Source organism: Bacillus rossius, chromosome 3, assembly GCF_032445375.1.
Source record: "Bacillus rossius redtenbacheri isolate Brsri chromosome 3, Brsri_v3, whole genome shotgun sequence".
In the NCBI taxonomy this organism is placed as follows: Eukaryota; Metazoa; Arthropoda; class Insecta; order Phasmatodea; family Bacillidae; genus Bacillus; species Bacillus rossius.
Window position 1 is genome coordinate 103,994,332 of NC_086332.1, and position 25,019 is coordinate 104,019,350.

At 36.3% G+C, this 25,019-nt stretch overlaps 1 protein-coding gene across 1 annotated transcript in view; it reads left to right on the plus strand.

The window, feature by feature from the left end:
* Positions 1-25,019, plus strand: part of LOC134531094 (multidrug resistance-associated protein 1-like) — a 195,567-nt gene that overhangs the window by 3,309 nt on the left and 167,239 nt on the right. Inside the window, exons 2-7 of the mRNA XM_063366632.1 lie at positions 9,368-9,433; positions 14,267-14,443; positions 18,631-18,756; positions 19,045-19,182; positions 21,347-21,472; positions 22,699-22,889. Of these exons, the coding sequence (XP_063222702.1) occupies positions 9,377-9,433; positions 14,267-14,443; positions 18,631-18,756; positions 19,045-19,182; positions 21,347-21,472; positions 22,699-22,889 (815 nt within the window). The 5' untranslated portion in view covers positions 9,368-9,376. The remainder of the gene's footprint in view (positions 1-9,367; positions 9,434-14,266; positions 14,444-18,630; positions 18,757-19,044; positions 19,183-21,346; positions 21,473-22,698; positions 22,890-25,019) is intronic.

A 25,019-nucleotide genomic window follows, 5' to 3' on the forward strand; every position in this document is an offset into this window, starting at 1 on the left:
AATGTTCGTCGGAAACCACCCAGGGACATGCTTCTTAGAGGAGAGACCGTAGCTGATTCCCTTTTCACTTGTTTTGGTTGCGTGGTTGCAGGTCTTTTATAACCGCGCCATGCAATATAACAAAATAAATAATGATTTTTACGAAACTTCAAGGGCTTGAGTTATTTATGTCGCCGGATACTGTCCATAACGTTATGCGTTTAAGTGTGATCATATCGCTCTACCGCATTTCATCCACAGTTTATCTGAGAACTCTTAGCCGCCTACAAATCCAAGCCAAGGCTTATATTCTGATAGCAATCTACTGGCGCAAAATCACCAAAGATAAACTCAATCCATCCGTCAAACGTTTTTATCAGTTTTTTACTTTTGATGGACGGACAAATGAAATTTTTTTGGGAAATCCGGTTGGCTGCAGGTGTTTTGTCAGAAGGATGAAGGATGGACGGAGGCGAATAAATATTTTTAACTACATTTTTATGAAAGTCACGAGTGCTTACATTCGCTACACTTTTCACTACTGAAAGAACAGACTTGCACCCAAATGTATTATAATTCACATAGAAGCATTAAAAGTCTAATAGTGTTATATTTGAGTATATCACTTTTGTTGATGACATGTTGCTTGTCAATCAAGCTTAGGTGTAGTAGGTTTCAGAGAAATAAGTGCCAGGTCCCGTGCATGGAGATGGTTCCGATTGTGGAGCCGACCCCCGTATATAACACAATATTGAACTCCTTATTGGCATCACTATTTTCCAATTTTGGTGTAAAATAACTGAAGAATCCCAACAAAAATAAGTTCATTATTTTCTCATTATTTTTCATTAATTTCTCGTTTGGTCCAGGTAGCGTACATAGCCAAGGCGTAATAATTTGCATTATTTAACTGCCGCTTCACATCACAATGATTTTCTTCTGCCAAAACGTGTGTATTTCTGGTGCTAGTAGAAGCAGATAACGGAATCCGTCTTATCGTCTCAACAACATTCTTTTTGTTCTCAAATAAAGCATTACCCGCCTCGAGAAAACATTCTTTAACTACGTCAGCATCAATAAATGGTTTAAATGCTTAGCAAGAGTCCAAGAAATACGTAAAGAAGCGTCACCACATTTTTCCTGCTCAGTCATTGAGCGACTTATGATCTGGGTCGAAGATGAGTAACTTGATAGTAAACTTGCAATTTTAGACTTACGCAGATCACTACCAAGTGGAAAGTTTTCAGAAAATGATTTGTGTTTGGTATCATAATGTCGTTTTATATTCGAGCTTTTAATTAATGCCACTGTTTGGTTACAAATCAAGCACATTGGTACTGCTCCAGCATGATTTGGCAGCGTAAAACAATATAAATCGGTCCATTCTGGCAAAAAATGTCTATTTTCATCTTCAAATTTTCTTTTTTTCTGTTTCATAGTAATAAAACTCGCTAATGTAAAAGGTAGGTACTTAAACTCGTAAAGTAAACAAGCAAAAGTAATATTTCAAGCACGTGGATCATCGCGGCGTCACTCAAATTTAAAACAAAACACTGACCCCCCGGAGGCCGGCAGCGAGATCGCGTGATTACTCCCGCCCTCGCGTCGCCCCTCGTGCATCCCCCCCCGCGACGATCAACGCTTTCGCAATCCGCGAACTCTTTCTCGCTTGTTACCTAACTCGTTACTTCACCCGGCCGTTTTCCAATTGACGTCAACTATGATAAGGCGGGGGATACATTTTTATTAAACTACATACTCTGTAGTGGAAGTTGCTGTGTTCTCACGGTCCGCCATTTGGCGACCCCTGGTCTACGGGAACCCTGACGTCAGCAACGACGATGATGGTGCAGACCCCGTTGGCAACGTCGACGTCAACACAAGAGGAGACTTCAACAATCGCGGTACCACCAGCAAAAGTGAGCTTAATGAATTCAGTGCTGGCTGCACAGGAAACCACGATAAACGACGTTTCACCCTCACTGGAGACTTCAATGGCTGGTGATTCGACAACAACTAGTGAGCATCGATACCGTTACTGCGACAAGATTTTCTCAAACAAAAGCAATGCTCGACGACACGAGAAGAGAGAATGTGCTAAGAATCCTCCTCCCATAATGTTAGGCTGTGAGAAATGTCATAAGTAGTAAGCCAGAAAACATAATATTAAAACGCACATGATGACATGCAGAGGTCGTGCTGTACGACAGAAAATAAAGGTTTATCTGTTACATCGATTAATTGATTCGCTTAAGAGTGCACATGGAGTTGGTACAACTGCAGCAACATTATCATTTGGTTCGGGTCTAAAAGGTTCGTCTTCATCAACTAGGCATCCTTTCAGCTACTGAGATATGTTGTTCGCATTTTCCCATGATGCATAGGAGCAAATGTGTAAAGAATCCTTCTCGTGCGAAGTTTCAGTTGGTTTACATGTATTGACAGTTTGTGACGGCATGCGAAAAAATGTAATTATGAAGTCCGTATGCGTACTGATGAACCAGCTGCAGAAATTTCGACTCCTAGCTTTAGATAAGAGACTCGTATACGTACAAGCACAAAACATATGTTCAGCAACCGAATGTGATGAGGCCTGGACATAAATCTAAGCCATAGACTGTACTCGGTGTACAGGTAAATTAGAACGGATTCTAAAATGCGAACCCTGGATTTCGTGGAATGTAAAAAGACTACTCTTATCTAATTGCGTTTAGTGAGTCGAAGGACATTTAAACTTTTCTTGACGATATCAGGCAGAACATTATGAATCAGCTTACTGATGAAGTAGCTCCATACTGACCTTTGAAATATAACTTGTGGTTGAACTGTGTATATGGCAAAACACATCCGTTGGAGAACAAAGTGAAGAAGTGTGCATTCAAGACAGTGAATACTCCCGTTTACAATTCCGACGATGTGAAGCAGTCTGTTAAACATAGTATCGAGAAACTCTGCCGAAAAAAAAGACTATGTAGGTCAAGGATCTCTGTGGTGTCTGTCTTCAATAACCGATTGGAGCTAATAATTAGTCAGTTAAAGCCGATGCAAAACTTAATGTTTATATCATTGCTAACTTAAGCAAGTGTTCCTGTAGTATAATATAAATTATGTAATATACTGTATTTGTAAAAACATTTTTTCCATGAGCTTATAGCTAATTAATTACGAATTTCCAAGATAGTGGCCATAACTGCTAATAGGAGGCCAGTGGGCAAGGACACTAATCTGTTTTTAGGACTATTCACCATATATATTTAAATTATTATTTTTACATAAAATTAATTTTTTTTGCATCGATAAAGTATCGAACCAACGAGGATACCGATCGAATCAATATATGAGCGATTTTGACGTGAATATGTCTTTAAAATTGCTTCCATATTGGGAGGCAATTCAAAACATGAAAGATGACAAAATCGGGGGATAAAGTTTGGTTTTGCAGCTACATATTTATCATCTCTATCCAAAATTTAATTACACCACTGGATAGCTAAAGGATCCAAGAATTCGTTAGCTAAGTGAGGACTGAGACGAATGCCGCGTGGTAGAGGGGGAAGCGCCGCCATTTTGAGGCCATTTTGCTGCGTTCCGAGATTTATATTTAGTATACTTTTGACTCAGAGAAGCTATGACGTTTGTTTGATTTTCAATCGTCAGCGCTCGTCAAAATCTATCGATTGCATACATAAAACATTAGTCTAAAATAGTTACAGTGTATATATCTATGGTGTTAATAAAAAGATAATCAAAAATATATAATGTCTGCCTGTACGCGTCAAAAAGCCAAATCCAAATACAGAGATCGTATACGGTTGGAAAGGGTTTCCCAAAAGTAATCCACTGATACCAATAAAACACCATACGACCGAGTGAAGCAGTGCCGGGAACGTAAAAGAATGAATGTGGCCTAGCGGATAAACGACTGTGCCAGTAAATCTGCAGCTGGTGCGGTTTATTTTGTATAGAAAATATTACCTGTTTCGTACACGTATTCACGTACAATACACGGCCGTGTCCTTGACATGACCCTTTTTTTATGAGTTTTGGAAGTTTTCTCGAATTTATAGCTAAATAATTACGTCTTTCCAAGATGGCACCCAAATGTCAAGACGGCGGGCGCCAAAGTAATAATAAATTAATACTGCACTATAGCGGGTAAATATTAAACTAACATGGCGGCAGTGCACTCTAGCAAACGAAAATATGATGGAGGCCTCCAGCAGACGAACAAAAGATGGCGGACATGACGTTTACGATATATAGGCCTATACCTTGGAATTAGTGGTGGGAGGTCAGTCTGCCGGTAGCGTCCGTGGAAGAAGAATCTGTCGGCATTTATAAATATTGTCCTCACCGGATTCGAACCAAGGACGTAAGTGCATTTTTAAAATAATATATTATTACAATTACATTACCTATTTTTATAATAATAAAAATGTTTACCATTAAAATCTTATAATTGTTACGGATTGTCAAGATGTCAGTCGTAGCGAAAAGTGCAACGATATAGAATCCAAGATGGTGTGCAACGATGATGCAATCCAAGATGAAATGTGCAACGATTATGTCATACACGTCCATGATAGCAGGCGTAACGAAATGTGTAACGTTTGTTGAATCCAAGATGGTGACCATAACGAAATGTTCAACAGGTTTTAAAATATATTTTATTAAAATTTAATTATTTAAAAAAATTATGATTTTTTAGTTTTTTCCGACTTTCTAGTATAAAAATTAAGAATTTTCAAGATAATTGCCGTAACGAAAATTGCAACAGTTGTGTCTTATTACAAGATGGCGGCCATGGCATCCTAATTGTCAAGGTGTGGCTTAGAGCGGCTAGTCGTTAAGGAATTTAATACGAATTTCGAAATTTTTTGCATTTTTGAGGACTAAAACGGGAAATTTTCCCTCGAAACAGGAATTTTCCCCGCTAATTAAAGATTTTTTTTTTCAATTTTTTAAATATTTTTTGGTGGAATTAAAGAAACTGGACATATTGGTGAATTTTGGGCCAATTTTGGCAAATGTTGGATAATTTTAGGCAAATTTTGACAAGTTCAAGGTCAAGGTCAAAGTTCAAGGTCATCCAGGAGGGCCGCCATGACGTCACAATCCAAGATGGTGGTTACCGACACCGACACCACAGCCAGAAGATAGCGCTCGGTGGAATATTTACATACCACTTAAAATATTAATATAACAATATTTTTTAATATATTTAACTTCCATTAGACCATCCATCAAATGTCAGAAGAAATCTAAACATTTTACAGATATAACAAACGTATTAGTTAGCAAGTACGACCAAATTTCCAAAATGTTTTCACCCCTTTTACTATAACAGCGAATATTTTCAAATAAAGACGTAATTTTTTTTGGAAAAAGCTAAGAAGATTTTTAAAAATATTCTTGCATAGTTAAATTTCAAAAAAAAAAATCACTTTTTCCCCTAAGAATAAAGTCGTGCCTGATAACTTTATATTCATTCCATGTTCTGAATTAGGTACGTATTACAAACTGTCACTTTTTAAGTGAGATACAGGATGCGCTCTGGCACTCGGAGTAGTAGAAATGAAATTTTAAAAATATGTTTTCGTTATGTATTTCTAAGCGTCCGGATAACGTCTTATTGAAAAAAGTTGCCAAACAATACAAATCTTGTCGCCGAAGAAAATAATTTACTTTAAATAATTTATAGTAACACCCTTCATTGTCATAAATTGTTGTGATGCTGAGTATTAATGCGTATTTTAAAAGCTGACTATTAATCAACATGTCATTATTAACAAAAACCAGCGTCTGGTTGTACTACCATTTACTCCACCGTTTTCAGGACAATCTAGTATAAAATTTATATTGAAATACTTCGACGCTTGGCAGGTGTGCAACACTCGTTACATTAAGCTTGAAACAACTGCAAATAAACCCAGTTGTACTGATTGTTAATGTTAGTATTTCAAAGAAAACATTGACTAATATTTGACCAAAATAATGCAGATTTAACTAAAATTAAATATAAATTAATAGTAAACAAACCACCAACCACAAAAGAAAAACTGTGGACGCGTCTTTATTTTAAAGGAAACATATTTTCAAAAAAACGTAACTGGATAATTAAATGACATTATTTTAACATACATACCCCAATTCACGAAATGAAGCACTCTAAATCTGCGAATTGCGTTTTAAACATTGAAGCTGTGCAGCACGTTTTTAAAAAAGCCTTCACTTACATCAACTGTACTTACTGTACTTAGTGTCCGCCAATGCAATGATACCTGTACGTGTTACAGCAGTAAATAGGACATCCTTTTTCAATGTCTGTGTCTTGCGGTTTGGTGATATTCAAAATTGGGCATGCATCCCTCACATTTTTCTTGCTTGATTTTAAAAACTGTTTTACAACAACTAAACTTTTTTTAAATTATAAAGTTATGTGTTTTAAGGAGATAATTCCTTAGCAATAAAGTTGCGACCTCATTTTTTCTCTTGTGATGTTTTTGACACGTATGTTTTGTTCAGCATTCACGTTTACGTAATTTGAGTTTCAACTGCTTACGTCTCAGTTGTTGTTCTTTAGTTTTCAGTTCAGTGTTTCCTTTTAAATACCTCCATTTGTGTGTACCTCACTTTACAATTAGGAAACCTTTTAAGCAGCTGTAACAAAATGAGTGTTGTGAGTGTTGCTCACCCGCGAGGCGTCAAAGTATTTCGTTCTAAATTTTATACTTGTTATCTCGAATTCGAAAACGTTCGGTTAAATTGTATTGGTTTATGTTGCGTTTGATATGTAGATTAGTAATAAGCCTTTTAAAAACCACATTATTCCTCCACGTCACAAACATTTATGGGAAATAAATATGTTACCTTAATTTTTTATATTGAAAAAAAAAATTACTTCAGCGACAATATTTGTAGTGCTTGTAGAACTTTCATCAAATAGATTATCAGAATATTCTTTAGTATTTTCAATAAACGACTGGTTCAGCTGCAACATCAAAGGCGTACACCAGTCTTGGGAAGCGCTTCAGACCCATGTCCTCTATGTTTTCAATGTAATTTTACGTGATGAATCTACAGCCAAAGTCTGTCGGTCGAATTCCGAATAATCATGTGTGTGTTTATATATAATACATACATATATATAATTTTCATGTACACGATAGTTGCAGTAATTTTGCACAAATCATATCCAAACGCATACATAAAATTGAGAAAAGGAAACTCTCGGTCGAGTTCGTTGATGGGAAAAATCGAAACAAAGGGGTAGAGATGGGAAAGGATTTTGAAAAAGAGAAAAATTGCTTTATTAGTATAAAAATAATTTTATAAATAGTTATATATCATTCATGTTATGAATTTTTTAAACACAATGTGCTTAAACATTAAATATCATAATCAAAATAAATAAGCATACTGTTTTCCATAATAAAATAATTTTAGTTCGATTTGGGGACACGATACCACATCATGTTGTATAGCCCGGTCAAGTTAGACATGCAAGGTTAGAAAAATTTACAAAGAGCTCAAAATTTGTACGAATGTTCGTAACATCATTATAAATTATATGTGAAAACTCCCCATCGATCCGACATTTGCAAAAAGAAAAAATATATTCAAAGTCAAATTTCACAAATATGGGCTTTTTTAGTTTTCCAGCCAAGCGGTAAGTTTTATCATAAAAATAGACAAAACTAAAATTGTTTATCATGCAATTATCTATAAAAATTGTCTTCACACTTTTTCTCCTTAGAGTCACTGTTTCGAATTATAACGATTCAAAAAGTTGAAAAAGTTAGTATTCTTCATATTATGCACACGTTTCCACGCCACCTGTAAGGTAGTGTAATTGGCGCGCTTTTTGAAACTTGGTTTCCCCGGTAGGCCTATTCCACGAACTATTGTGATCCTGTTTAATTCAATACAATTTAGTAATAAAAATGGTACTATTGGAAATGATGAATGCGGTGTAAATTTTAAGAAATTGGGGAAAATTATTCGTAATCATCTAATACTTCTGCTTCCTCATGTTCTTGTTCTTCTTCTTGTTCCTCTTCTTCTGGTTCCTCTTCTTCTTGTTTTTATTCTTCCTGTTGGGTCCAAGTAAATTGTCCTAACATCGATGTATCAGATGTCTCCTCGCTGATATCGTATGAACACTCTTCAAATGGCGAATCAACATTGGAGCATGATTGGCCTTGACAACTGGTACCTGCTAATGAACAAAACAATCCAACTTTTTGCAGCCACATTTAGCATTACACCCCTTTTTACAATTGCAAAAAATTGTGTTGAGGAGTTTTTCTGGTGCAGGTGGGAGTAAAGTATGTATTGGTTCCAATGTATTGTCGATTAACTTCAAACCCCAGTATTTTGGGTCTTGTTGATTACCAAGCCACACTTGAACTTGATAATATACCCGAAATAGATTTTGATGAGCAGAAGCAGATGTTGGAGGAAGACAAGCTTATTGCACTGGTTTTTTGTTACAAGTATTTTTTACAAAACATACGTATCGAAACTTATCTTTCTCAAACATTATAAAAACTGTTGTTTTACCCCTCCTGAAAAATGCTGATGTATCGCAGGCAGTTATTGCGTGTAAAAATAGTAAAAAGAGCATGAATAAGACCCTTGCCACGCGGACAATTGAATAGGAGACAGATGTTGCTCAAGGTTACACTGGCGTATAAAATGAGGGACTGGTTTCTTTCAAGTTGATAGTCTCATAATTGTACTATTTTGTATGTATAAGTTATATAAACCGATAAGAAAATATTTTTACTTGTATTACAGCTCCAGTGATGTATATACGCGGCGTACTTATGCATATTATGAAGAACACACCTTTTTCAACTTTTTGAATCGTGTGAAGGTTTCATAGATAATTGTATGATATACAATTTTTGTCAGACCTATTTTTATGATGAAACTTTCCGTTTGGCTGAAAAATGCAAAAAAAAAACACCTTTCCGAACTTTGACCTTGAATAAATGGTTTTGCAAATGTGGATCGATGGGGACATTTCACATTTCATTTATAATGGTGTTCCGAACATTCCTAAAAAATTTAAGCTCTACGCGAATTTTTTTGACCTTTCCCCTTTTTTTTTGGGCTAACTTGACCGGGCTTAATGAATAAACGGTATGGAAACAAAGATATTAGTGTGTAATTGTGTCTACTGAAATAATAATCAAGCTGTCATGGATCCATCTTGCAGTACAAGCTAAGCTTGAGACCTAGCTATTGCGTTAAACCAACTAGGCATATATAAATATATCCTATTTAATATAAGTGACTTTGTTCAACATTTGATTTAAAACTTTTTCGGAAAAGCATTTATGAATACAATTTTCTTGCGCATTCAATTGGACATTTGTTTCAGTGGAGCGGGATGGCGCAGACTGAAGGATCTAGTTTGATTGAACAGTACTGTGGATCCAAGTTCTGGGTGAGTATTTGTTGACTAGCTCTAGTGGCATTTTTCCAGACTGCACAATAATAAAAACCTTCAAATGATAATCTTACAATTTTTCATTTATAAATTATCTTGGTGTATATAATATATGTTTAATAATATGTTGATGAAAACTCATTCTTGCAACGCATAGATAAATGTCTCATTAGCGAGGATATTATAATTTTTATAGTGATGATGTATCTAGCACTGTGTTACAACGTTTTACTAAAATTTTTAAGTTTATACGTATCATTTGTCTTGGCAATAAACTATCATAACATCCGCAAGGTTTTTTATGTAGACAATGTGTTTCATATTGATTAAAGTTAAAATTATATTTAACAGTATACTTTAAAATATGTAGTTCTTTTCTTGTTCAAAAATATGCTTAACCGTAAGTTATTTTGTTTGGAGTGTATTCAAGTCCACGCCAATATCGGGAGGCTTAGTCGTTTACGACATACACATTATCTCAAAAACATCCAGGTCAAAGTGATTTGAGCTCCAGACAAAGGGCTAGAATCTTCACGCTGCGTTATACTTGGAATTCATAGACACCTTTTTTCTTCCACTGTAACAGACCACTCGCCTCTGACAAATGCACAACGGTTTAGATTCCCGGCGATTCAAACCGGAATTTCGCCAATTGGAAAGTGGAGGGGGAAGCAAACGGTTGGGGTTTCTCGGGGCCTCTGTATATTGTTCACCGCTCGTCTGTCCACGTTACCAGTCAGGCGTTCAACCCAAACTCATAACAGCCAGCGCTGCGGGGCCATAGACTCATAATGCATACAGACTGCGTGCAGACTGTGCCCCAGTACTAAAGCTGGACTCACCTAGCGCGAAGGACATGGTGAGATGAGCGAAAAAATTTTTTCTAACCAATTACTTTCGACACATCCGTGAAGTCAGTGCGAATAAAATGATGGACCCAAATGACTTCCCTATTATAAATATTTTCTATTTCCATCGCGTTGAGGGCACAACGTTGAAATGAACCTCAGATTTTTGTTTTTAAATATGGTTAAACTTGTTGGTTGGGAATAATAGTAAGTGTATTGTTTATGTGGTTAGATTACTAAGTTTATTTGTGAAATTTCTGAATTGTGTTATTACACACGCTGATTTTTTCAATAATATATTAAAATTTAATTAAATATATGATCTTAAAGAAAACGATTGTAAATATATGCATGCGTTGATTACTGTCAAAATGTGTAATATATGTACAAAGAAAAACATTTTATATTCAACTGCTCTTGTTTAGCGCGTGTCTGAGAACCACATGTTAACAATAACACGATATTATGCTGTCGCATCACGCCCTTCTCGTCGCTATTGTGATTCCAACAAGAAGCTATTTTATAATAATAGAACCGTCAAAATCGTGTATCATGTTGGAGGTATCGAGTTCATTGTTGAGTTTAAAAATTGCATACTAATTTGTATTTCTGAGCACCAGTGCATTAAAACCATTTAAAATTGTCAACCCTATGTGAACACCAGAAGGACAATCATTATTTCTTTCAACATTACTGACACACTAGATTCTTCAAAAAGGAGAAGTTGCATGGTAACTTTTTTCCCATTTGGACTCTCTTATGCCCTCATTCATCATCCTTAAGTAATCCCACTGTGCCCAATAAACTTTCACATTCTTTCGGTCACTGGATATCTCATGCGATGACGGGCCTCTGTTTTAGAGCCAGCTTATATTGGCTCCCAGGTCAGGATATTGTTGCTGCACTGCTTAAAAACAGGTATTGAGCCATTTATCTTCCCTGTTAGTTAAGGTTGTTTGCTGGATGTCTTCGATTCCCTCATTTTTCTCCACCCTTTCGCATTGGTTGCAGTCTTCCTTGCAAGGTCTTCGGGAGAGAAAAATCGACATTGCTGTGAATTCGGCCTTTCCTGTGTTATATCTGACAGTTATACTTCTCTATCTGTTGAATCCACTTAGCAAGTTGTCCCTCTGAATTCCTGAATTGTAACAGCCACTTAAGCGCAGCATGGTCAGTGTGTAAAAGAAATTTTTCCCATATAAATATTTGGGGAAATGTTGCAGACACTTCAATACAGCAAGGACTTCTCTTCTTGTGACAAAATAGTTGCATTCCGGCTTAGACAAAACTTTGATGTAGTATCCAATTACTTGTTTATTTACATTCTGATCCTGGGAAAGCACAGCACCCAACCCATTTCCACTTGCATCTGTGTCGAGGATATACTGGCCATGTTTTGGAAGGGGGGATAGTCAAGTATGAGACTAGTACACAATGATAACTTGAGGTCTTTAAATGTAGTTTCACATACTGAAGTCCATAGACAATGTCTCTTGTTCTCGGTCAGCTGATGTAGTGGTTTTGCGACTGCTGAGAACCCAAGCACAAATTACCTCTAGTAGGCACAGGGTTTCAAAAAACTTCTTACATCATGCTTATTCTTACATTGAAGCCACTCCTTAACAGACTGGATATTCTCAGGGTCTGTTCGCACTCCACCCTGCGATGCCATATGTCCCATGAATGTTACCTCACGCTGGAATAAAAAGCACTTCCTAGGAATTAACTAAAGTTTTGCATGGCGAAGCCTGTCAAACACATCCTGACGATTTCGCAAATGTTCCCTCATTGTATTTCCCACCAAAATAATGCCATACAGATATACAAGGTATTTTTTCTAAGACAATCCATGCAACACAAGTTCCATGAATCTCTCAAACTTTGCAGGAGCATTACATAACATGAATGGTAACACAGTGAACTGGAACAGCCAACTCTATGTTCAGAAAGCAGTTTTCTCTGTATCCTTTGTGTGCAGCTCTTTTTGTCAGAAACTACTCTTCAGGTCAGGAGTAGAAAACCATTTGGTGCCAGAGAGTGTATCAAGTGTGCCATTGATCCATGGGAGAGTGTGTCTGTCCTTTTTGGTGATGTTATTCAGCTTCCGGTAGTCCACTAGAACCTTCATTGGTCATCCTTCTTGGCTAATAAAATGACTGAGAAAACCAAGGACTCACTGATGGTTCTATTACACTAACCTCCATCATACCTGTTGTCATTTTCTCTGCTTCCTGTTTTGCTAGAGGCAGCCGCCGTTTTGCTCTTGGGATTGGTTCCGCATCATCTGTGTTGATGCGATGATAGACCAGGTTTGTTCTCCCAAGACCAGAATACCCTAAGGAGAAAAAAACATCTTGGTTGCTTACCAGAAAAATAGTAATTTATTATTTTTATTCATCTATGAGTTAATTTTAGCATCGCACTAATAAATGTTTTAGATTTTAGTTTAGTGGCTGCATGGTATGTCTAATAGGTGAATAAGACACGCAATGGCATACTCAAGAGACTGGTTCACTGCTATCTGTTTCATAACACTTGTTCGCGAATGGAGGTTGTCCACCCTGACCAGTAAAACCTCGTCAACCTTTGCAATGTTTCGAACGATGAGGAACTTCTCCACTCATAATTTTAATATCTAGCTCAATCAGGTAGCTTATGTTGCCCTTAGGGTCTCCCATTATCATAGCTGCTATTATCTGCTCATGGTTTGCTCGAGTTGAAACAGATTCGCTAAATACCACTTGCATTACAAGAACTTAGAATTGGTTAAGGGTAAACAAGGCTACCTCTTCCCCTCTTATATGGAAGTCTCTGTCCTTCAATATCGATAACGAATCCATATTGATTCATTATATCCATTCCTAGAATTACCTCATCATTGATATTAGCTATAAGATAGGTCTGTGATAATGTCCAAGTTATAATCCTTACCTCCAAATCCAGCTGTCCATTAACAGGTGAAGTGTCTAGAGTGGCGGTTTTGATTATGTAGGGGATGTGTGTCCTCTTCACATTTTCTTTAATATCTGTGGGAATTATAGATACCAATGTCCCTTTGATCACAGTGAGTGAACATTGTCTGTCATTGATCCATCCATTATGCAACAGACTGTAATGGCCTCTGCGAATTATACATTTACGTTGACAAACTGTAATCAATTTGATCCTGAATAAAATGATGAATTAAATTCAAAGCTGTATTCAGTGATAATTTATATGTAAAACTATTCGGAATCTTTAGATGCTAACATAATTTGCTGTATTAACATTTCAATACTTCATCAGTAGTTATTTGTTCGTATTTACCTATTTTTCACACTATTGATTGGCGATTTTCAATATTTGAATGTAAAAATTTATCATTTGACAGTAGCAGATAAATATGATTGCAAAATAAGGGGTAAGCACAAGCTATCGTTAATTAAAAAAAAACAAATGCCAGAAAAGGACAAGGTGTCACGAAATGATGCTACTAGCCTGTCCTTAAACGAAAGGTTGAATCAGCGATTCAGTAAAGATCCTCAAAAATAACTGGAATGGCAACAAAACAGCATGACAATCTTTAAGGTGTAGCTACATCTCAAGGATACATTAGGCTCCTTGATCTGTCTTTGAAGGCCCAGTCATACATGCCAGTTTTTATTTTTATTTTAAACAATTTACCTGTCAATTTAATTTTATATTTCTCTGATATTTCTCTTGCATTTGTGTTTATATATATATATATCGTCACATTTTTAATCAATGTTTCTCCCGCAAGTGACCAAAATAAAATAAAAATTTTTTTAAACACTTACAAAAATAATTTGTGCTGTTGGATTATTTTGGGTAAAAATCAGTTGAACGAATTTTATAGTAGATGATAATGGTAAAGCCCGAAATTAATTGTAATAATATTAACATGTAATAACTAAAAGGGAAGATGAGTCAGATGTTGAGGCACAGCCATCAATGTGCACTGGTGTGACATGTTCTCTTGCAGGACGACAACCTGACGTTCCACGCCAGCGACCCGGACCTGACACCATGCTTCCAGCAAACGGTCCTGGTGTGGGTGCCATGCGCCTTCCTGCTGGCGCTGAGCTCCGTGGAGGCGACCTTTCTCGCGGGCAGCCGGGCCCGCCATGTGCCCTGGACCCTGCTCAACGTAGCCAAGCTGGTAACACTGGCAGCCAACCGTCACTTATCCTGTCACTAGCACTTACTTGCTTTGAATCTTCTTTACAGTCAGTCGAGGCATCCTTACAGGCAGCAATAGCCTGCTGTGTTGTTGGACAACACCCCCCCTCCCCCACCCCCCCAAAGCAGCAAAGCTGCCAACACCGACAGCCAACTGAGATTCTTGACACCATCCCAGTACTCATGCATCATATCACATGCCAAAAACTTGCACTGCAACTTCCTTACAGGCAGTTGAGGCGGCCTTAGTCCGGTGCTTGTCCAGTGTGTGTATTGCATGTCCATTGCATATCCTTTGTGTGTATCGCATGTCCACTGCATGTCCAGTGTGTTTAATTGCGTGTCCATTGCATATTCATTGTGTGAATTGCATGTCATTTATATGTCCAGTGTGTGTATTGTGCGTCCATTCCGTGTCCAGTGCGTGCGTGTGTATTGCGTTTCCAGTGCGTGTCCAGCGCGTGTATTGCGTGTCCATTGCTTGTTCACTGTGTTTATTGTATGTCAATTGCGTGTCCTTTTCTTTTGTTGAAATTGTATATTTTCGTTTAATGTGTGCTATTACAGTCTGAATTTTTACTGGTTCCAAACCTCTTGGTCTTGATAAAATAGTTTTAAGGATTCTTGGTCCTTTAGTAAGCGTAAAACATGTTTTGTTGGTCTAATTGTTTGTAAGTTATTTTATCAATACCTTAGGTCTGACAGTTCGGATACTTTGTCTTGACTGCTAGAAGTATCATATTATGTTTCTGAAATATACAGCCAGTAGCAACGAAGAAGGCCATGTGATTAATATACGTCTGATCTATACACCTGACATTTCACACGACTTGGCTTCGTAGTCCGAAGATACTTGGAGTGTACGCCTAACATTATACAAGACCTGGTTGGAAGGTATTCCAAGTATCGAAATATTAGACTTCCATAGTAGGCATAGTGACAATGTATTTATAACGTCGGACACGTATATTGTATAAAGTAATTTTTCGTAGAGAGAATTATTAATAAACTCCACGAAATGTAATGGGAAACAAAACTTAAAATTTATTTCAAGCTTTAGTTATTCTTACCACTGCCCGAAAATCAAATTAAGGATGGAAATGTTTCGAGTCATTCTTAAATTAATATAAGATTTTTTCGATGATTTTTAGACATTTTTCCAAATTTCTGGCTTGATAATTACGTATTTTCAAAAATAGTGGATTCCAAGATGGCAGATGTAGAGTCATCTAAAATGGCCGATGAGGTCCCAATCATAGGCAACAAGCGGCGGAAACGCCCGAAAATGGCCGATTCCTCACGATTGGCAAGCCGCCACAAGAAGACACCACAAAATCGAAGTCCCATAAGAAATACATTGCGCCGGAATGGGCATTTATATACTACTTATGATTTTGTTTAATATGGTAAAATATTTGTTAAGCTTTCCAAAAGTTTAATCCATAATTGGCTCGAACTTTTAATGACATCTCTCGAAGACGAATATTTGTCTAAATTCGACGAACTCCCTTATATATATTCTAATAAATTAACAGAAGCCTAGCTTATCCAAACATATGACTTACAGCTACGTCAGCTATAGATGGCGGCTGACCGAGGCCTCTTGGCCACTACGTTTTGGAAAATGGTAAGTCAATGGTGTCACTATTCGCAGATGAAAAGACTATATCTATGACATGCGGTAGAAGTTTCGCGCTAATCTGAACAAAACCGACCTTTGGAAGAAATTACTGTTTGTTAAATAGGTTGAATAAACAATCCATTTGCCTCGTAGTACACTCAGATTATGAATAAATATTATTGGGAAAGCCACTCCTATTATAAAAGTTGTAATGAAAGGCTTAATGTTTGGAACGTACACCTCTGTATTTAAATTGTTTCCTTACCCAAATTATAGTAAGAAGTGGAGTAATTTGCACAAATTATTACTTCTTACATTATTTACACCCGTAAACGTTATGAAATAATGACATTTTACTTCACGGAACTCTGCAGAAGTCAACAGCTACACTCAATAACGATGAATTTGTAAATGGTTTAACATGGCATCACTACATTTCCCGTACTCTTCAGCTGGGAAATATAATATCAACTATTTACTGAAATTTATAACTCCCAATATTTTCTAAAATCAGAGAAATCTGGGTTTTATACCCACCCATAAATAACCACTAAGGCATAGCGCATGCTAGTGATACTCATATTTACTGGTTCCCGATTTCATAATTTACAGTGTCCTTCTGTGTTTTTTTTTTTTTTTTGGTACGATTTTACGTCATGCGGTTTTGCACAGAAAATTAAGGAGTTGGCATTTCCAGATTAATTTGCCTCCAAATCAATAGGATACTGGCTCAGCGTTCATTAACTTGAGTCATGCTGGTTCGTGGGTTTGAACTGATATCCCTCGACGCATAAGTGTGACGCTAACAAAATTGATAAACTGACAAGTCACTGAGAGACTCACCTTCGTATCATTCTGAGGCCATTTTCTTGGCTTTTTTTTTATCGCGCCATCACTATTTATGAGTGTTCATGACAAGATATTCGGCTTATCTTACAGTAAGTTTTACGATACGTAATTAAACCAAGAGTTTAAATATAACTTTAAATTTATGACAGTGTCGAATACATCTTTCACTAAGTACCTATGTTTATAACGAAAACTTACAAAGATTCTGCGCAACCTTCACAAAGGTAAGTTGAAATTCATATTTAAACTATTCAATGTTACCAACTTGCAAAGAATAATTATTAGCATCTTAACAAACCTTTGTTGCGTCAGCTTCACTTTTTTGTTTCTTTTAAACCAATCATCGCTATGAGAAAAACCGCCAGTGCGAACCTTCAGACATGATTGATTTTATATTTAAAGGCTCTTTTGTCAAATACATTAAGGAATTATATTGTTTTTTATGCAAACTTTCAACAAGAGCCAAGTTTTAACCAACTTGTAATTGTTATAGTAAAAAAAATGATGTCATGAAATTAATAATAATTATTTGCTAGACTTTTAAGTGGTTTATATAATCAATTTTTTGCCATATATCGGAAGTTGACACCATTCTCCTGCCTGAAATAAAAAGTTTTTTTTTCCGCTACAATTTGTAAGCGGTGTGCGAATATTAAGTAATCTGAGTATCTAGGAGCAATGTGTTGGCATGAGGTAGAGGGAAAAATGTGACGCTTGTAAGGTGCTTCTAGCGCGATATCGCCTCTAAACACAGGATCAGAACTGGCACGGAGTCTTCTCGTCTTCCATAGACGAATTACTGCCACCCTATTATTTAATTAATTTAAAATTAATAACAATTTGTATTTATTTGAATTGACTATGATGTTTTCAACCATTTCTACCAGGAGTTTATTCCGAAAACAACCATTAAAGACTTTTTAAGTCACAACAAATGTTTAAATTTAAATTTAGAAACAGAAGTATCAATCTGTTATTAACATTTAAAATACATTTTAAAATTACTAAGTGATTCGTCCGATGCTCTGCACACTGTCTGGCCACCCAGGCGGGCGAAGCGCTCAAAATACTTGGATTAGTTGCAAATTCTTTTATTATAAACATAGAGAAAATTGTCTTTGAAATTTTCCTGTTTTTATTGTGAACTTATTAATCATACAGATATCTCCTAAACTTTTATAACTCAAAACATGCAAATTAAATTTCAACATATGGGCAATAGCTACAACGCAGAGAAAGCGAGTCTTTAACCAAATTTGGCAATCAATATGTATCGAAGTTGATTTTCTTTCAAACCATAACATGCTAACTCACTCAATAAAATACTAATGCATTTATCGAATTTAATAAGAGTTTCGGTCCAATGCTTTTTGTTAAAACATACAAATTTAAGTCCAATTACAATGTTAAGTACATGTAGCTAATGAAAAATTCCCCATTTGCAAAAAATAGTCTTTATTAATAAACAATTAATTTCATTAAAAGTGAAATGTTTTATCGTTCCCATAAATTTGCTCAATATGAAGTAGGGTAGTTTTGTTCTGAGATAGAATTATTTTTTGGAAAGTGATAAACAATTTTAGATGTGTATGCCTAACTCCAAACTCTGAAATAATGAAATTAACATTTGATAAAAAGTACAAAGAATATCTAGTTATTTATATTTGATTTCAGTTTGTTGTTGTTTTTTTCCATAGATGCTGACGTGTCTACTCTCTGTGTTGTGTATAATCGACATAGGATTCACTTTTTCATTTGAAGCTCAAGGCTACCAGATGAACATAGTTGACTACGTTACCCCAGCGATAAAATTCGTCACTCTAGTAAGTATATGTCTGCTTGCATAATTAGCTAACTATAGCCTCATATTGTGACACTACACACACGTAAATTTTATCTTAATTATTTATAATAATATTTTTTTTTTCAATTTTTTGGTCTGGCTGATTAAGACCTAATGAAATTGTAAATTAGTAAGCACATAACTTTGTGAGCATTAACAAAATGATTTAATTTTATAATTACCTGTATATGTTTCGTTTCATTAATAAAAAACCAACGTGTGTGCTTTAAGTACCATATAATATTTATTTTTTATTTTCCTTGTGCAGGTTGTATGTTGCATTCTTCAGTACTACAACAAAAAGAAAGGACTAAGAACGTCAGGTGTTCTCTTCATATTTTGGTTCTTACTTGCTCTGTTCGGCGCTGTGCAGTTCCGGTATGAGATAAGAAATCTTCAAAATGAAGTAAGTAACTTGCGCTCTCTTCCATGTTGACTCTCATAAGATATTAAATAATTTAATCTTACCGCGAATTTACTTTGACATGCTGATATGGATCGTCATTGCAGGAAGCTGAAATGAAACGTAAAATATATTTTTTTACCGCAATTTAACTTGAGTGGTGTGTAAAAACTGGCTAAGTTATCATCAAAGGAAAAAATAAACAATAGTCGTTTCATTAGCTTCTATAAATATTTATTTTTTGCTCAGCATGTTACGTCATGTGCGTGGTTTGTTTGCTTACGGCCTAAACCATCAAGGATGCCTCGAGTTGACTAAACTATAACTTTCACAATTTCTGCATTCTACGGCTCAGACCTCAACACCAGAATATGGTGTCGTAAAACAAGACCATGGCAAGCACAAAGAATACAAATGAACGAAAAATTAATTGAAATACTACATTCTTTATAAATACTATATTGATGTAGAATATTAAATTTGGGTGCGGAATGTTCTATTTTTTTAGATTAATCTTATATTAAATGCTAAATAAAATTCTAAAGCTAGTACCATCCCTAAAAATAATATTTGTCTCAAAATCTTCGAAACTTTTCACGAACATTAAATATATAAACAAATTAAATCTAAATATGTTCTAAATAAGAGCAATAAACCCTTAATATCTTATTATCTGTGGTGTTCGCCTTCTTAGTTAAATTATCGTAAGAAACTTGAAATTTTCTGATATTAGAATTATCTACAAGTGAGCTTTAGTTCATTACTACATGCTCATTAAAGAACATACATGAAAGTAGAAAATACTCATAGATATTGTTGGACTTCAAACCACATGAAACCGGACTAACTGTTTATAAATGATTATGAATGATACCAGGGCTTGGCATTAAACCATAGACCACAACTTCGTCGCATAAGCGCGGTATCCTACTGAGAGCCATCGTGCGTACACGTTACAAAAATAATATTTTAATTTGTTGTTTTAGCAGCAAAAAAAATTACACCTTATTGAATTTTCATATCTCGAACTTTAAGTACTTCGGGTGCTTGCAAACGCACCGGCAAACCCGGATCCGGAGCCGGAGCTGGCGCCGGCACCGGAAGACTCACGAGTCAATAGCCGCACGCGTAGGGACGGCAGGGAAACCGCTCCGGCTGCCGGCGCGCCGGATGCAGGCGGAGATGACCTCGATAATCCGGACTACCTGCCCGGCGCGGATCCTGTCACAACATGTACCTTGGTCACTCGCACGATACAATACACTGGCTCAGTGCAGTGCACACTTGTGATATGGCAGGGTTCAGGCACGACGCTGTGACTCTCGACTGAGTCGGTAGAAACCAGACCGTGTTTGTGGGACAAAGCCAGCGATACTTTTAAATATCGCACAGAGAAGCAGAAAGCATGTCTGGAAGTGTGCGCATTTTTGGAGCCTAAATTTCATGACATGGAGAGAAAACAGCAAATAAAAATAGTTATGTTTGAATGATTCAAATGGTTTTAATATATTTTAATTGTATGCACACATGATTGTTTCTTTGTTGCCTTACAATGTTATTTCCGATCTATACAAATTGACTATATAAAAAAATACAATAAACTGTTTACTTGAAAAATATTTCGCTGTGGTTTTCCAGTGTTTTAAAAGACAGGCGAATTCGTGAAGTTGTATAAGGATTGTTATTGCCTTCCTAGCCCTGGATCCAGGAAGGAAATTTTCCACAAATATAACATTCCATATCCAGCCGTGAGTATAAACCAGGTACCCGGCAGCCAGGCTCTCCAACAATACAAACTCAAACCTTGAGCTTGAGGATTAGATGTGGGGATTGATAATTGCCTGTAATATTATTAGTAAAATCATATTAAATATAATTAAAAGTTATAATTAATGCACTACCATGCCAAACGTTTGAATACATGGTTTCAGGTAAAAGTTTGTAAACTATGATAAACAAAAACATTCTTCCTGTTATATTGCCTGTTTAACCTTCATTACTCGACAGGGAATGACAAAACATGTGTCCGGAAAGCCTTAAGACAAGACTCAGTTTCCTGTGCCTGGGGCTGTGAAATCCGTATGAATTTGGACGTCATAAACAAGTTATTGGAGGTACTGGGTGATTGCTGCTATGTGTTTAATAAACTGTGTTTGATTCTTTGCAGGAGCCTCCAGATCCAATTTATCCCTCCATCAGCTATATTGTATTCTACGCCATTACTCTAGTCATGTTTCTCTTAAATTTTTTGTTGGACGCTGTACCAAAGGAGTCGGAATATGAGGACATGAAGGTAAGAAAAGGTCAAGTTCCTCAGATAATTTGTAATCAGGCTACTTGTCGGAGAATTCACCCTCTTTCCTTAAAGAGCGGTAGATGTGTCTGTCCTTGGTCGTATCGGGACCAGCAGACCACGTGTGAAGATACTAATGGTATAGACGATTGTTTACACAGTTACAACCATGTCATATCAAACAAATATTATTTCAGAAAGCAGATTTTGTTAAGAAAGCAATACATTTTTATTTGGCTGGTATTACAAAACTATTATGATCATTAAAACTAAATAATTTCACTTCACGGACATCGTTATATATGTCCATAAAAATTATGTCTTGTTTTCGCAAAATAAAATGCCATACATCATGCTTATTTAAAAACTAAGGTTAAGAAGCCACAATATCTTTAGTGCCCAATACACAAAACTTTTATTTTATTGAACACTTGATATTTATTAAATAGCTGTAGTAGGAAGAGTTTTAAGTCAATAATATAAGAGCTAAAAAAATTATTTTGAAGTTATAGAAGCCCTTTTTATTTCTTACTAAGACTAGGGAGGGATGAGAACTAGATAATATTACCTGTGAATGTTTAGATAATATTCTTAAAATACGGTTAAAAACTTTTTGGATACAGCTATAAACTATGTTGTAAACTGCTATATTAGATGGCTTCCAAAACTTAAAAATCTAAATACCACAGGAAATAAGTCCAATCATAAAAATGGTAAGCAGGATTGATTTTATTTACAGAATTTTATAAAACCAGGCATGAAAATAATTTTGGTTTGCTGAACAACTTTTAAAGTTTTTTTTGTGCGCAGTTTAAAAAAAGTTTTTTAGTTTCAAACAATTTTTTTAATTGATGCTGGTGGTCACCACTCTGATATAAGTTCAGTTTTAAGTTGTAGAACATTGATTAAAGGTCTTAGAAATTGTCGTTATCCAGTCAAGTTTGAATTCTTTTCGCACAGAAATATTTATCAAATGAATGTATAAATTCCTAAGGATTACTTGCATTTCAAGCATGCTTGAACACTTACCAAGTACCAGGCAAGACGGCACTCTAAAAGAGTGTCACGTGAATGGGTGCTTACATAATTCAATTAACTTGTCAACAAGCATGTGAAAGTTTTCGTAAAAATGTATATCAATTGGCCAGCTACCAAGCAACTAATAAATGTGCAGGTACCTAAACAATATAGTACTTGCACCACTAAGTTTGATTATATGTTTTCAGAGACCTTGTCCAGAGGTGACTTCTCCATTTCCAATCAATCTACTGTTCCTGTGGTTTGACAAGTTCGTGTGGAGAACTTACCGATCGTCTGTTAGCGAAGAAGAGCTTTGGGATCTGAAGCCTGAAGAATCCAGCAAATCTGTGGTCCCTCGATTTGAAAAACATTGGAATAAAGCAGTCAGGAAATCGCGGTAATTACTTGAAACCACGTTATTAAAAATAATTGTTGTATCAGTTACTTAACCTAGCCATATGTATGGGATGTAGAACCTTTTATCGCGTGTGGAAAAAGCTAAAATATCTCAGCGACGTTGTTTACGAACGTCGCCATTTGCAAAAAAAAAAAAAGGGAAATGCCAGTTGTAGCAATTATCGCAATTATGGCTAAAAGATTAAATGAACGTAACGAAAAATCTATAAATAATAATCATATATGGTGAATTAAATATAAACTTCAGTTTGCCAAAATTCAAGCAACTCATGCTTTATCGATAGTAAGTAATGTTTTGGGCCAGAAATTAAAAAAAAACAACTAAATATTTGGACGTAGTTGTGATTTTCTTGCAACTAATAAGTGTGTCTGACAGTGCTTTTCTTCTGCTCTCGCTACTACAACGCTCAGCCATCTACCGAAGTTGATTATTTAACCTAAATGGAATGGACGTCTCATATAAAACGAGTTAGTTACATGTTAAAAAGCTCCACCATACAACTCATAAGTATTTGGGGGGGGGGGGGGGCGCCTGGTAGACAACGGCCTGCAGTTAGGAATCATCTCAGCACATGTCTGGAGTGTGTTCGAGAACACAGAGGTGACTGATATCAGGATGGCTGTGCAGTATTCGGACCCGAGCCCTCTGGAATGCGAGAGTAGTGCTTTGCCACTATGCCACTTGCTCCGTCGCTACAATCGTCTTTATCCTATGTCGTAAATACAAAAATCGTTATTCGAACACCGCTCACACGCTCGAAGTTATAGTCTGTCTTTTAATTCTTCTCAACTTGACATTTCTCACCCGTAGTGCCAGTGATAACAATTTCGCAGCTGGCACTTGTAAAGCATCACATGATTTTTCCTTACGAACACTGACAATCACATGACGTTATCTAGAACCATTTAAGACGTAAATCAGAGGTACATCTTTGAAGAACTTTCAAATTTGAGACAAGTAGCATGGCAAACACTATAGCAGACACATGCGAAGGCGAAATGCTCTTCTGGTGAAACGAAGGTCATCGGTTAGATTCCAGGTTTACTGACGTGAGTCATACAAGTGTAGGTCCAACGAGCAGCTTGTTCGCTCGGTCCTTGACTTTATAGAGTCACATTGTTATGCGAAGAAGTTTAAGGCTACGGAACCACCAATATTACATACTATCTACCCTAATATCACTTTTAATTGTGAATGTTCAAAAAACTGAATAAAAAATAAAAAAAATTAAATTTTGTATTAATTAGCATTGAAGATATAACACAAAATTTCCAAAAAAAGAAATATGTTTATCCGATCGCTACCAAACTTCACAGGATTACCCGCTGAGCTAATCTGAAGATTGTCTAAAAATGTAGTCAAAATAGGTCCAGCCATTTTTGAGTCCTTAGGGAACATACATACACACATAGATTACATATATTGGCTGGGAACCACTTAGGCCGACTCAGTGCCCATAAATTTAAGAAAGCGGGGTGAGTCTTTTCGGTGCCCATTGACTCTTGTGTTCTCTTATTTATGTACAAAATGCAATTTAAAATAATATCAGGACCTAAATTGCGCTACAATCATGTTTAATATGAACTGTAGTTAAGTTGTTTATTAAAGCAAAGTAAAAGGTTCTGCATATGTATTTATAGTACTTCTAGATGTGTAAACATTTTAGCTCTCGTTATGCAACATTTGGTAGGAGTAATTTTATAAAAATTGAACGGAGGTCGATGAACGGAAAAGTGACACAAAGATGGCGGACCCACGTGTAGCCAATAAAGTGGTTTTCGCAAACATTAGAGTACATACCAAACGTACTGGTGTTCCATATATCTTATTGATACTGAACAAAAAAACATAAAATGTTAGCCTATTTGGTAAAATAAAATAGTCATAGTAAAGAGTAATCTCAAGTTTTAAAATACCTAAGGAAACTGTTATGGAAGCGAGAGACCAGACCACGATGCGAGGCTCGGAGCTGGCTGGCGGCCTTGCACGGCCACTGGCATCACGCGCCGTGTCGCATGCCGCACACTGACGTAAGGCATTAAAAGGGCACCTGGTCGGATTACAAGGATCGTCGCTATCCCCCCTTCACCCTCCGCAACACGGGCACCG